The 14,178-nt window shown below is 40.2% G+C and overlaps 1 protein-coding gene across 8 annotated transcripts in view; it reads right to left on the reverse strand.

Annotated features, from left to right (window-relative positions):
- huwe1 (HECT, UBA and WWE domain containing E3 ubiquitin protein ligase 1) overlaps positions 1 to 13,051 on the reverse strand; it is a 46,811-nt gene extending 33,760 nt beyond the window's left edge. For 4 of the 8 annotated variants that reach the window (XM_086067147.1, XM_086067146.1, XM_086067148.1 and 1 more), the window contains exons 1-16: positions 13,010 to 13,051; positions 7,026 to 7,092; positions 4,920 to 5,018; positions 4,550 to 4,756; positions 3,714 to 3,866; positions 3,538 to 3,600; positions 3,335 to 3,412; positions 3,193 to 3,240; positions 2,936 to 3,104; positions 2,757 to 2,857; positions 2,027 to 2,177; positions 1,823 to 1,950; positions 1,607 to 1,747; positions 1,412 to 1,517; positions 1,189 to 1,296; positions 1,000 to 1,101 (exon numbers count right to left, since the gene is read on the reverse strand). In XM_086067147.1, coding sequence (XP_085923273.1) covers positions 1,000 to 1,101; positions 1,189 to 1,296; positions 1,412 to 1,517; positions 1,607 to 1,747; positions 1,823 to 1,950; positions 2,027 to 2,177; positions 2,757 to 2,857; positions 2,936 to 3,104; positions 3,193 to 3,240; positions 3,335 to 3,412; positions 3,538 to 3,600; positions 3,714 to 3,866; positions 4,550 to 4,756; positions 4,920 to 5,018; positions 7,026 to 7,070 — 1,699 coding nt within the window. In that variant the 5' untranslated portion in view covers positions 7,071 to 7,092; positions 13,010 to 13,051. Of the gene's footprint in view, positions 1 to 999; positions 1,102 to 1,188; positions 1,297 to 1,411; positions 1,518 to 1,606; positions 1,748 to 1,822; positions 1,951 to 2,026; positions 2,178 to 2,756; positions 2,858 to 2,935; positions 3,105 to 3,192; positions 3,241 to 3,334; positions 3,413 to 3,537; positions 3,601 to 3,713; positions 3,867 to 4,549; positions 4,757 to 4,919; positions 5,019 to 7,025; positions 7,093 to 7,182; positions 7,230 to 8,308; positions 8,409 to 13,009 lie in introns of those variants that run through there. The other 4 variants (XM_086067142.1, XM_086067143.1, XM_086067145.1 and 1 more) reach the window with 4 other exon arrangements.
- Between the last annotated feature and the right edge of the window lie 1,127 nt (positions 13,052 to 14,178).

Here is a 14,178-nt window from a genome sequence, read left to right on the forward strand (position 1 = left end):
TGCTAAAATACATTTTACAATTATTTTTGTTTTAATTCTTAGTAAGTCAGTGTCTCCACATCACTGGTGAGCTTTAAAAAATATATATATTTTTTTTAGAACAGATCCATACGCTACTTACACTAATCACAAAAAGTTAGGGATAATTGGCTTTCGGGTGAAATTTATGTAAAATGACAAAAGTTAACACTACAGTGATATTGCATCATGAAAGTAGGACATTTAAGTAGAAGGATGCACTGGTGATTCCTCATCTCAAACAATTATTTGAAAGAAAAGTTAACAAAAATGGTGGTTACACCACAACCAAAAATGTCAACGTCTCAATAACTCCTTATGTGACATTGAGCATCAATTACAGCTTGATAACGACGTCTCTTGCTGTTCACAAGTCGACTCGTCTAATGAGGCATTGAGATTCTGGGGTGCAGAGTTTCCAGCCTCTACATGGCGACTCATCTGATCCCACATGTTTTCAATCAGTTTCAGGTCTGGAGAAAGTGCAGGCCATTCTATTTGAGGGACACCAGTCCCAAACAGCAGTTCCCTGATCATGCCACCTCCATGAGCTGGACCATTGTCGTTTGTGAATTTTGCCGTTAACTCCTCGTTAGAGAACAGCAACTTGTGCAGAAAGTACTGGAACATAGTTGGACACGTGCTTTCGAAAGCCCAGAGAAGGTCACATTAAGTTCACCTGTAAAGGTTTGAATGCATTTTAGGCTCATGCTGAAATTTCACCTGAAAGCCAAATATCCCCAACTTTTGTGAGTAGTGTATGTTGTCCTTGAGGTTAACTAGTAACAGCTGCCTTTTTTTTTTTAAGGGTAATGCATATTGACCAAAAAAAAGTATCAGAGTAAGTAATCTGGAGTTAGCACCTTCTTCTGTGCTTATTGAAACTTTTTTAAACTACTGAAAACCATCAAACTGGTAAATCAGTCCATGCCTAGTTCAGAATTCCTTGATCTGTGGCTCTGGGTGAAGAGGATGACTCACCATGGCGGATGCCATCAGAAAAGGCAGGGTCTTGGATGGCTTTCTTCAGGAAATTTAGCATTGATTTTAACAGAGCTGCCCTTTGGGGAATACATTGCACGCCTGCAAAAAAAGGTCATACAAATAGTTTTAATATTTCAAAAGTGCATACATTATATTGTATTTCATATTACAATGTATTGTGTGTACCTGCACGGGGCGTGTTTGTAGTACTGCTCAATGCTTTCTGCTCCACTTCTGGTCTGGAAGCAGAAGATGTTGATGGCCCAGGGCTGCTTTCCATGGCAACCTCAGACGCTGTTTAATTTAATTATAATCTATTAGCATGTTATGTTAAATTCAAATGTCAAATCATCAATATCTTGATCTTCTATATTCCATTTTGGAAAGTGATTCATTGTAGATGACTTACTCTCCATGTCTGTGTCCATTTCTTCAGACTCGACAGCAGGCCTTGGCCTTCGCATCTTTGGCTTAATAACAAATGGGCACTCTTTCCTCGACAGGTCCACCTCATGCTACACGAGTCAAATACCGAAGAAGGGAATGGGTAAGTATGGATATTAAGGTTTAACTGATACTACATGTCAAACTTGTGGGTATCAACCTCTAGCCTGCAGATGAAAATGGAAAGGCCACTGTGTGACTGGAAGGCAGCCATGTCAAGGTTGGTGATGAGGTCCACGACCCGAACCGCTCTTGTTACAAAAGTGATCTGGTCCTGCTCATCTCCAAGAAATTTGATCACCTGCAAAGTCAAATCGTGATGTCAAAAAGGGAACGGCTTTGATAAGAGCTGTAGGTACACAGCAGCAGTGTCTACCTTCAAGAGGGCTTCCATCATTCCACAAGAGACAAGGGCTTCACCTCCAGCATCATAGCTGGCCAAATGATAGAGGAAAGAAAAGAGTGCAGTGGCAAACTGATGCGGGTAAGGTTCCATCAAAGGATCTGAGAACGAGAGGTTAAAAATTAAGACGCCTTAGTATGAGATGTCAACGCAACTGCTACCAAAAAGGACACTCACCAATCATTGCCTGTATACAGTTGCGCACCAACACAGGCAAGAAGCCATGGTAGGAGGCGGTGCCGGTGCAGTCAATGATGTTGGAAAGCTTGGGCGTTCTCTCCAAATGGACAATGGATGTTAAAGTGCGCAGAGATGCAGCCTTGATATCCTGAAGGTCAAACAGCGCGTTTCAAACTAAAGCTGAACTTATCGATCCCTGCGTGTCTTGGCAGAGGCGTTACATGAGAAAAATAATACAGTGTTGCCTTGAGAAATGAGAGACATGACAAAAGAGTTCTGAGATACTGCTTTTTTTCTTCTTCTTTGCTTTGCAAGCCAAAATCTGGGATACAAGCATGGTAGTCCCTAGTGAACGCAATTCAACTCAGCAGCAGTTTGGCACACAGCGAACTATTATTATTATTACTACTATTATTGTTGTTGTCATGATTCAAAAAAACATTTACTGTCAAACTTGTGTATTTAAAACAACCACATAATTTCGCTTTACAGTTTGCAAGTTTAAAGCTTACACATAATGGGAAATACCACAGACAGCAACACATGCAGAGAGACAACATACAGGCTAACATTCTTAGACCTCTCTATAAAACAACTAATACTAGATTACTGCAGAGTGACGTTTTGAGATACATGTATTATATGACTTAAGAGCATGGACACGTAACAAATCAAAGTAGCATCTCAAGACATCACTGTATACCATACAAAGCCATTTGTCACTTACCACAAGCTGTTTGTCTGTAATCTGCAATACATCCACCAGCTCCTCTATCAAGCCGTTATACAGAATACTGTTAGTGGACTCACCAAGTGCATTTGAATACACTGTAAAAACAAAGAAAAAGGGTGCAATTATAAATTGAGGTCCATTTACACGGTTCTTAATCTGAAGTGATAACCCACCCAGTATTGAGATGGCGTGCAGTCTGGCCTGCACGGCCTGCAGCCTCTTTTTGTGATTTGAAAAACCATGAGCCAGACGAATGTGTGTGAAAAGCAGTGTCTGCTTGTCTTTAGGTATGTTGTACATGACTGTGAGTGACTCCATGATCTCAGATGGACTGTCTGAAATCTGAAAGAGAAAAAAAAAAGTACCATGTTTAAAATGAAGTTCTACTTTATCACTACTGTGTTGATTCTGTAAATCAGTAAGTGCATACCTTGTCAAGTTGCTCAATATGAATATAGTGTAGTGTGTTACTGCTTGTCTGTTGGAGATCAAATATTTAAAGATATGGTTAAAATAGACCAAGGCATCTAAGAAATGTTTAATAGTATTGCAAAGCATTAATTCGTCTTTACCTTCCTCTCCACTTTGACCTCGGGAGCTGGTTCAGCATAAAACTCAAAGTGCAGTGTGGTGGCACTGGGCGGATACTTCTGGTCAAGCACCATTGGGAGAGGCAGTCGGGTGGGGGTTATAAATTGTGGTTAAACAAAATATATTATGTTTTAAAAGGCAAAATCGTAAAACAGCATGTATGAAATAATTTACTAAAATTTACCGTCATAAGGAGATCCCTGCAGCACTCAGCCAGGCCAAAGCCATTTTCTTTTCCTCCCCAGCTCTACGGAAGAGCCCAAAGAGACAAAACAATACGTTAGTTTTCTAGTCAAGGCACACACGAAATCATCCTGTCAAAACAAACAACAACAACAAAAATCTTAACATGTACTCAACCTCAGCCAGATGTTGCAGACGTGCCAGGAGAGGTGTTCTTTTGTCAGATCCTAGTCTTGTGATGTAGTTAGACCGCTTGCTGAACACATACAGGAGGTTCAGCACAGACAGGACCACTTGCATGTCACATGACGCCAGCAAGGTTGTTAAGTGCTGTAAAGGAGGAACAGATAAGCAAATAGTTTTTCTTATGTGTTATTGTAACATGTGCATGATGCGTGGTAACGGTAGGGGTTGGAATGGCAGTTTATCTTGCAATATTGCTAGACTTTGCCTACAATAACAAAGCAGTGATTAAAAGATTGGAAGCTAAAATGCGTTCCAATAAACACCAGATTCCAAATTATCATGCAAGGATGTTTGTCTCTCCGATTTTTATATGAACACTTGAATCGTGGATTACGTCTTGCCGTCTATTGAACTCTTTATATGCAATGCAACAGAAATTTTAGCGTGCCAACCATTTGATAAAGAAGGTGAAAAACATGATACAGCCATTCAAAAAAGAAAGTCGCAAGATACAAAAATGGCTCCCTTCCTCTCCCCTCATCACAGTCATCTATACGCCATCACAAGTTTTCAATGAAGGTTAAGTGTGTAAAATTATAATTTAGCCACATAATTAGTCATTAATACTTTATTTAAAATTGGATGTAAAACTACATTTAAAAAGGTAGATTCCTGACTCTGGAATAGATTAATTGGATTTACATTATTTCCAACAGAAAATTTGCTTAGGTTTTCCTACAATTGGGTTTTAGTCGGAATTTCTGTAACAGATTGATCATGAAATTGAAGTTCCTCTATCCGTTCAAAATTTTTTTACTCTTACTTACCTCTATGGAGCTGTAAAGATGCCGGGAAAAACTGTACTCAATGAGCAAAGCCGTGAAATTGAGCACTGCCAAAAGCAGGGCTTTGCCCTCACTGTTGTCTGGCCGGTCACACACCAGCAGCCATGACATATTCTCCACTGTCTGGCCTGCATCACACAGAATGCCATCGAAGCGGTCCAGCAGATCCACCCAGTGGTACAACTCGCACTATCAAGAAAAGACAAGAATGAGTTTCATAACCTTTGACTCACCAATGGTTGAAATGAAACAAATTAAATTAGTTTCTAAAATGTACCCACTCTGTGAAATTCATGGAATGCAACTCAGTTTGGCCTTTCACTTTCCATAGAAATGACAGTTTGAGACTTACCTTTCCAATATTCCAGGTCTTGATTTGCTGTAGTTCAATGAGCAGTTGATAATCACAGCATTCTTTCAGTTTCTCTATGAGTATCCTACAGTCAGCAGGCTGTTGGTTTAGAAAAGACACAATGTTAAAGATGGAACATGTACTGTACATTTGGACATAGAGTATAAACCAAAGTGATTTTCATGCATGTAAAAGGCAAAGAAAGCTAACTTGACTACGCCGGCAATGATATAGTATATTCAATAGTGGTGCGACTCTTCAAAACAATCTAAGTAAATCCTAATTTTTTACTGTTTTTTAATTCTAATAGATTTTAGTCAATGAACAAAAACAAATATTTTTCATTAGGCTAGTACACACAAAATGCCATTTTTTAACAAAATATATATTGTAGCAATACGATTTCGAAGCTGCATTTCAAGATGAACACAATCAAGGCTCGAACTTTACTTTAGCTATGTTAAAGTAATACGTACTTTCATTGAGTTGTTAAACATTTCTGCTTAATGCTCCAGAACCAGCTGTGTCTAGTACTTGAGTACACAGACCGATATGTTTTTTTTCCAGGGCTGACACCGATTATTTGTAGTCAAGGAGGCCGATAACCAATATTTTTTTTGTGTGTGTGTGTGTGTGTGTGGGGGGGGGGGAGGTATTGGCTTTTTTTTTAATACAAATGCCAATCTTGACTGAATTGTAATGTCTTAAAGCTTGTTTATTAAACACTTTTTCAGGCTTTTCAAAATTTTAATAAATAGCCCTATGAGATTAAAATAGTTTTAAGGTTATATCAGCCATCAGATTTTAAAAGAGGCAGATACCGATATTCATCAAAATGCCCAATATCAGCACCGATTATTTATAGGTCTATCTCTATACTTGAGGGCTGAAGTCTGGGATACCCAGAAGTAATGCCTTGCATTCACAGCCCTACAGTAATAATATAATATATCATTAATAATAATTATTTATTTTTATTCATGAGCAACGTGCTCCCACAAGCTAGTCAACAAGCGGCACAAGTGTAATCTAAGTGCAGTCTGGACACCAAGAGGTGAATACCACCCGCTGTGACTGCATCTGGGAAAGTGTGAGTCTTCCTGTTATGCCGCGCTGCGACTACATGGTCGTAACCCGATTTGGACCCAACAGACATTTCACAGACGAACAGTCACTGTCGTGACATAATTTTGAGTTATGAGTTGCTAAACAAGTGTCATTAACTCATCTCATTGGTAAAGTATAAACCGCTTTATCCCTAGCGGAAATGTAAATTAACTATAACCAAATGGAAGAGCTCAGCCTCTAAGGATTTGGTTTGACAGGGAACAGTTTATGAATCTCTGTAACTCTCAGAAGTCATGTTTGTGTTCAAGTCGAGGTTCCAGTTTGTTTCCCAAAGGCAAACACTTAACCAGAAGATTCATTTTGTTTTACTATGACGCGGCAAACAGCATAATCACCATATTTTTCAGATGATGAGTTTTTTCCCCCCATAGTTTGGCTGGTCTTGTATATTAAAATTAGAGTTTGGCACTACAGCCAAAATCCATATCAACTAACTCGTGTTGACTTTCTTTTTGGTGGTTAGCAAATACTTTTGGTGCATGACTGCCGGTGGCCAGAATCTGGTGGTGGTAATGCACCAAAAGTATTCGCTAACAAAACAAAATAAATTAGAATAACTAGAAGGTACAAGACAATTTTGAAGAAGAACAAAAACAGCAAGATGATGAAGATGAAGATGAAGCTAGTAGTAGTAGTAGTAGTATAGTCATGCATTACCAACCAGCGGTCACCTTCAAAGAACGACTGTTTTTGGACTCCGTTGTAAAATACATTTCCCCCCAAAATGTGACTTAAGACCCTGGAGTCACGTACATATGCTTTTATCTTCATGATTTTTTTTTTTTTTATGGTGTGACATACTTCGGAGTGACTTAGTCAAAAAATTTGGCATATGATCATTTCGCCCTATGAAAATATTAGATCGCTATGCTGTACGTCTAACATGATGTAGTTCTGACACTTAGTGCAGATATCTCAATTTCAGTCAACACCGGTATTACTAGAAATCATCCCACACAAATAATCAAGCATACTCACAGCTTCTGTAGGGGTTTTCTTTAACTTGCTTCTGTCCACCTTCATGGTTGGTGTTTATTAGAAGCTCCTGTTGAAAACAATGCATATTAATACACAACTATTGTTTTTTTTTATTACACAATCTTGCTACAATGTATGTAATTTCAGGTATACGTACAGATGGTTTGAAAACGGCCACTTAACGGCATGTTTGTGTCACTTCACCTACAAGAGTATTGCAAAAATCAAACCAAAAACATTTAGCAGCAGGTTTGAACTGTACACCATTATTGCACTGTATGATTATGTCTTGTTCGACTGTAGCATACATCTTAAGACTTATTAGAAAAACAATTTGGTAATTCTAGAATGTTTACAAACCACTCAACTGGCAGGGGCAGTGTTGTCAAGGGAAATGTGTACTTAAGCAACACATAAAATTATGAGAAAATGTGAATAAGTTTATAATTGACTGTTGGGAGTCATCACAAAGCAAACTCCCAGAGAGTCCATTAGCCGGTGACAAGCTAGGAACACACGGCGACCGGTAAAATAGACGCGAGACGTCGCCTTCGACTAACCTCAGAATTCTAATAACGTTAATTGTCCTGTCCGAGTGGTATGATTCTAAACTGAATGGTTAGTCCACAGCTGACTTGACCACCCCAATCACAAACACTAAACGCTGACATCTTAAAGTTGGAGCTAGGTGGCTACATAGCTAAGTAGCATGCTAACACCAGCTTGACAATTATTATCAATTCGCGAACGTATACGGCGGCCACGTTACCCTTGCAAATGTATAGCGTGTTGTAAAAACATCCGGCACGACAAACATACTTGGTAGGAGCCAAGTCCACATCCACATTCAAAGCACGAGCAATAAATAAAAAGCGCACCGCGAAACATTCGCTGCGGAGTTGCTGTTAGCTTGTGTCGCTTTCAAGTGTGTCGCGATACACACTTCAAAGCGCTCAAATCATCCAAGACTGCGTACAAGTCGGCCAAATCACACAAAGGACGAGCGTGTGCTTAGCCTGGAAACGATCTTGGGCCTAAAAAAAAACGTATCTTTTGAGCCACCCGAGTCGCAGCTGTCAATCCACAACCAGGAGATTCAGCACAACATCCTGACCTGACACCCTCCTAATTTAGGTCGGGGCTGCGCAGGCCGAGAAAAAAGCCCGCAGTTCCTTCTCGGGTCCATTCTCGCCTCGCGGCAACAACAGTGCTCGGGTGGCCACGACGATTACATGCGGGTTAGGTGAAATATGTCCGGCGTTTGCCATGGCTCAGTTTCTTACCCTGACTCATCAGACTGCCGGAGCACGCGCTAGCTAAGATGGCCAGCTACTGCTAGCGAGCAGCACCAACGCATAGAGCAACTCGCTGAATCATTGTCGTCACACTGACACACACTTGGGCTTCTCGCTTGACGTTCGGAAGAAAAACACAAGAGCGACAGCAACGGGCTCAGCAGGCTCGGCATAGAACCGTGATCGTTCGTATGGTGTGTGCGCGTGCGTGCGTGCGTGTGTTTGTTTAACCACGAGTGATGTTGCCCGCGCGTGTTTATACCACAGCGCCTATGTGGGTAGTGTGCAAAAAGTGAATACTATAATGACAAGGCTCTGATTAGACACACTATTCGTAGTCATTTCAAGAGAAATTGTCCCCAACTGTAAAATGTAAGTGTAATAAGTACTTATAGGTAAATGTGAGTGGTTGGAATTCTCATTTGAAATAACTGGAAATGGTATAAAAAGAAACTGACTTGGACGAATTAGATGCAACCTTAAATGTGCATCTCTTCGAATAGTACCTAGAGCCATATACCATCACAAAATTCTAGTCTATTACAATTAGCTAAGAATACACTGAGCCTGCTTATTTTGCCACATGAAAAAAAGCAGTCATTTCATTAGATACTAAAAATTTCATTTCTTTATGTACATGTTAAATATCTCAATAATATCGATATCACAATATTCAACACCCATATTTCCTGTTTTCTTCCAATATCGTGCAGCTCTACCATAATCATTTAAATGAAACAACTACGCCAGCAGCAATGTCGCCATGGCGTCCATTTGAAAGTTCGACAGCACAAGAGAAAAAGTTTTGTGAACAGTGTGACATACGTTTAACCTTGCTGGCAAGCTGAATTCTCGCGGTATTTGTTCACAAAAAACTACGAGAATGCATCTTTACTGCTCCCGCTGATACGTTTGCAACCAAATTTTTTTAGGTCGGACCAATCAAGCGTTTTTTAGAGTGGGACATGCAGCTGTGACCAAACCAGGAAGCGCCAACGCCAGGGGAAACAAATAGTGCTGTTCCGATATCGTTTTTTGGCCCCCGATACCCAGCTTTGCAGTATCGGCCGATGCCATACCGATACCTACGTTTTTCTTTTCTCAACATGAAAAAGCTGTCCTGCCATTGGTTGAGAGCATTCAAGGGCCAATAGGATATCTTAGCTCGACATGCAGTGAACACGTCACACATCAGTGAATGCCGAGCACGAGCAAGACAAGATGCTGCATCCAAAGTCCTATATTAGCATCAGAATTAATGGTATCAGCATGTTACTTGTTAGTACTCACCGATACCACCGTTTTAATGCAGTATCGGGGCCTCTGCCGATACCATTATCGGTATCGGAACAACACTTGAAACAAACAAACCTAACAGACGAATGGACGCTGCAATTAATCCTGTTCTCGCAGAATGACTCACCGTTTCCTTGTTGAATAGCGAGAGGCGCTCATGCATTTTCATCTGGTAAAGATGTTTGTGTTTTTTTTTTCCTAAGACAAGACCAAAGACGATATTTCCATCCGTTGTTGTGATTGGTCAAAAAAAGCATGCACAAGATATCGCTTTGTCCAATTAGCTCGAAGTATTGTACAGCAAGTCCCTCCTTTCCACTAACGGAATTAACGAGTAAAGTTCTAGATTGATCATGTGAAGAACTCCCTTGGGTGAATCACAATTAGCAATCTGGCTTGTGGGGTTAGCCTACAGTTTCATATTCTAAATGATGTGTATTGCAAGCCGGGGATCCCATTTGAGAATATTTGGTGTAGGTGAGTGGGTGCCAGAAGGGCAAGAAATAACACATTCCATTCATGACATTTGTGACTAAAAACTGCTTACCCTTAGTTGTAACATGAATTGGATCTTGCCAAAATGTCTGCTAGCCCACCCAAAAGTCTGTTCATTTTCCCACTGTTGTGAATGAAGCCATAACATTGACTTGACAATTTGCCGATCACTGGCAAGACCACAAGCATGTCACGGACATGGTGCAAGGAATCCACAGACTCCATTGAAACAAATGAGCACCACACCGTGCATAGAAGCCTCCTTTAAATAGTTTTCTTTATAGTATGAGACATAATGGACATTTGTTCTCTGCAGCTGAGTACCTACATTACGGGTCAAATCAGTCATCTAATAAATGGTATTTTGTCTAATCAAATCATGTGTGATTTTGCCAACATTTATTTGTACATCTGCAAAATTAGAGTACAGAATTAAGCTGTGTAGACCCTTGTTTCGGTGTCAAGAAATGTATTTTTTTAATGACAATAAAGGCCAATTGACAATATATTACAGAACTTTTGTTATCTTGTGAATTTTCACTATTTGCGGGCCGGCCTGATCCCTATTGCTTGTGAATAGCAGGGGTCAACTGTAAATATATTGTTTACAAAAATAACTTTCCTAAATAAAGATTTTTATGTTAGATTTTATACTGAAGGAAAAAAAGCATAAGATGCAATAACAAAAAAAAGGTAAAACAAGTCATATTTTCTTAATGGCTTGAATGCAGCATAACAATGCTAAATATGAAATAATCATTGAAACTTCACGTATTCTACCATATACCGGTATCATCACAACATCAACATGGCTTATGTAACCACCCAAAATGACTTAGTGATGGATCCTTGTAAAACCATAACACAAACAGGCAAGATATCCACTTGGGGTCACTATCCTCGCCTTCTACACATTATCTGACATTTTTGACAGTGAATCTGTGTGTGAATGCCCTTTAACCCATTAAAGCCAGGAGTGCATTACCGCGTTTCTACCACTAAAGCTTGGAGCGCTCTAGCGCTTTTCTACCGAGAGAGCGGATACGTCATTTTGTTTTTGACCAATTCTTGGTCTCTTAGCCGATGCAATGCATCAGAATATACACGAGAGGGTGACGTGGGCCTCGTAGCATGTCTTGGAATTTTATTTGAGCATTCATGGCTGATGCAGATTTGCAGGAGTTATGAAATAAATGACGGCGCTTGACAATGACGCGGGGGGATTTCAAATCAGTGTAACCAGTCGACGGTGACATATTGTTAAGAAATATGTTTACAGACATTGAGGATGTTGAACATTTTGACTTAATTCCCAGAGGTTATACAACTGCGCTCCAGTGTTGAAGGTAAATATACCCGCACATGTGACACAGTTGTTAGCTAATTTTCTTAAAAAATATTGAAGGTTTATAATAACGCCACAGGTGTAAGCCTTGAAATGTTTGTGGAATGATGTTTCTATCGGCGTCGGGAGCTGAGCAATCTATATAGTAGGCAATAACAATATTGTTGAATTTGCAGGAAAAATTGCAGGTTTTCAGGGGGGGGGGGGTCTAAAGTCACCCATACCCATAGGTTTTAGAGGCATGTCTATGTCTTGGCAGGCATTTTAGGTCTTAATGGGTTAAAGGTGGGCCTGGTCTGTTACGTGACATGAAAGTCAGTGATGAACACTAGAATTGACTGGCTGTTAACTGGCCAAACATCAGCCTCTCTGGTGCTGAGCGCCAGCTCAATTGAGGCCATCAACACTGTTTTGGCGGATGTCTCTATCCTGTGGAAGGGATTACAATTAGGTGTAACTAGCGAAGGTTGGCTACATTAAACTAGCTAATGATTACGTTACCATAGCGTGCAGTTGTGTAACTAAGACAGTTGTACTTGAATGTATACACTTTTTGTGGCATTAGTGTTTGGTAGTGTACTGTCAGCATTTTCTAATGTAAAATATATGTGCCCAGGCTCATGAAATGTTGGGAAACACTGGCTGAGACACTGATTATGATAACAAACTGGGCAAATGATCAATACTGGCGTATTCAGCAAATTTGCGGTTTAATCAAGTTCATCTCATGGGACGAGCCATTCTTAATTATGTGGCCTACTTTCTGAGTAAGGCATTCTTATTGCAATCAGACAGTCACGGGAAATTATTGTGGTGTGTTTTTATTTATTTTCCCAGAAATGAGTATTAGAGCTTTCATTAAAGCATACTATGATTGTACTAACATACGCAACATAAATGCAACATCGTTTATTCGGGTCACCAAAGAGTGAAACAGAATAACGTCGCCTGGCTGGTAGAATGATCAAATTAAAATGGTAAGCAGTTCGCTTTTAATCCAAATGTATCGTAACGTGAAACATAGCCGTCGTTATACAGTGCGTTACAGTGACTAACTATTAGCTAAAAAAATAATGCCTGTCATCTCGGCACCAGTTATAATGTTTGGGGTTAACTGCTAACGGCTACAGATTACAAAGTCAAATAAGCACTCGGATACCAGTCTGAACATTTATTTTCCCCACCCATTGGTCATCTGTGCGTTTGAGGAGAGCGAGCGATTACTGACCAGAAAAAGTGAGCTTGTAGCCGTGACAGGCGCAGACGAAGTTAACATCAGTAGGTGCTAGCCTGTCGCTTGTAGCCTGTAAGTGGCTTGCTAAGCTAGCAACGAAAGCTCGGCACAATGCTGTATCAGTGGGATCATAGCTACATTAAAAATGGCGCTTTAGGCGCTAGAGACACCGTGTACGAGCCCTTAAAACACCCTTGTGGCCTCTGGGATGAAATAGAGGGAGTTTCTCAACACAACTATTTACAGAAAGAAAAAAATATGTCGCCAGCTGCCTTAGAAACCCGCCGCAACAGTAGTCTAAAGAAATATTTGTGCTTACCTCAAATGCGTGTTGCACTCACTTCTCCATCTTGAACTAACAAGTGGGAGGGCAGGCATAGATCTCGCGAGAATAGCAGCGTGCTGCTTCTACCAGGGCGGGGCAGGGGGCACTCCCATGAAAAAAAAAGTCGAAACGCCATTCATTTGATTTTAGACAAGTGAATGCACAACGGTGAATTGTCGAGTTTTTGCTGGTTGTACTTACATTTTACCCGAAAATAATAATGACATTTAAATGGTAGCCACTGCCAAGTGGTTTGGTTTTCACGCCACAGTTCTGAGTTTGGATGATGGAATCCCGGCTGTTTCTCCTTTCAAAAACATTCTCCTGACAAAACCTTGCATGTTAGACTTCGCTTTCTTTCCACACTCAAATAACCTCCATGTTAGATACATTTAACGCTTAGATGGAAATGCTTTGTCCAAGTGACCTGTGATCGCTGGGCCGGTAAGCGGGATAGGCTCCAGTTCAGCTAATCAGAAATAACATATTTGAGTGTAAATATTTAGAAAACTGCGACGGCGTATTTGGGCCACGTATAAATATATATACACATATGTTTAGAGGGCGGGGGCAATATTCCGAGAAAAAAACTCGCAAGAAAAAAACTCGTAAATTTGCGACTTTATAAGGTGGCAGATTTGCAAGAAAAAAAACACGAGAAATACACGTAGCGTAGCTATAGTCTAATCATGTGAGGATTCGTTGGTGGTTAATGGGACACTGTTTATAAAATGAAAAGGTAGGATGGAGACAGATTCATTCTTAAATTTAAACTTCACTTTCGGGCCCCCTATCAGCTGACTAACACTAACCAAACAGATGCTAGAATATTTAAATGCAAGTGAATGACGGAGAGCAACAGATTTGGACACAACTTGTGCAAGGAAAAAAAAAAGCCAAAATGTATAAACGTGTAAATGATTCTGGAAACATAAATGTACAATGTAGTAAATATACATTTTTAACAAATTTACTTAAATGCTTGATCGTCCGGGTGTGGACCTTCGCAAAACGAGGCGTCTTTGTCGCTGGCCAGTGGCCGTACACAACGCTTCAAAGAGCGAATGCTTAACATCATATGGTGAATCTCTGCTAAAGCAATTACTATCTCCTTATTTGGAAACCCGACCGAAAAGTATTGGCACAGTCTAGTAGTATGCTAC

Source organism: Leptonotus elevatus, chromosome 2 (assembly GCF_054856555.1).
Source record: "Leptonotus elevatus isolate MCC_2025b chromosome 2, RoL_Lele_1.0, whole genome shotgun sequence".
Lineage (NCBI taxonomy): Eukaryota > Metazoa > Chordata > Actinopteri > Syngnathiformes > Syngnathidae > Leptonotus > Leptonotus elevatus.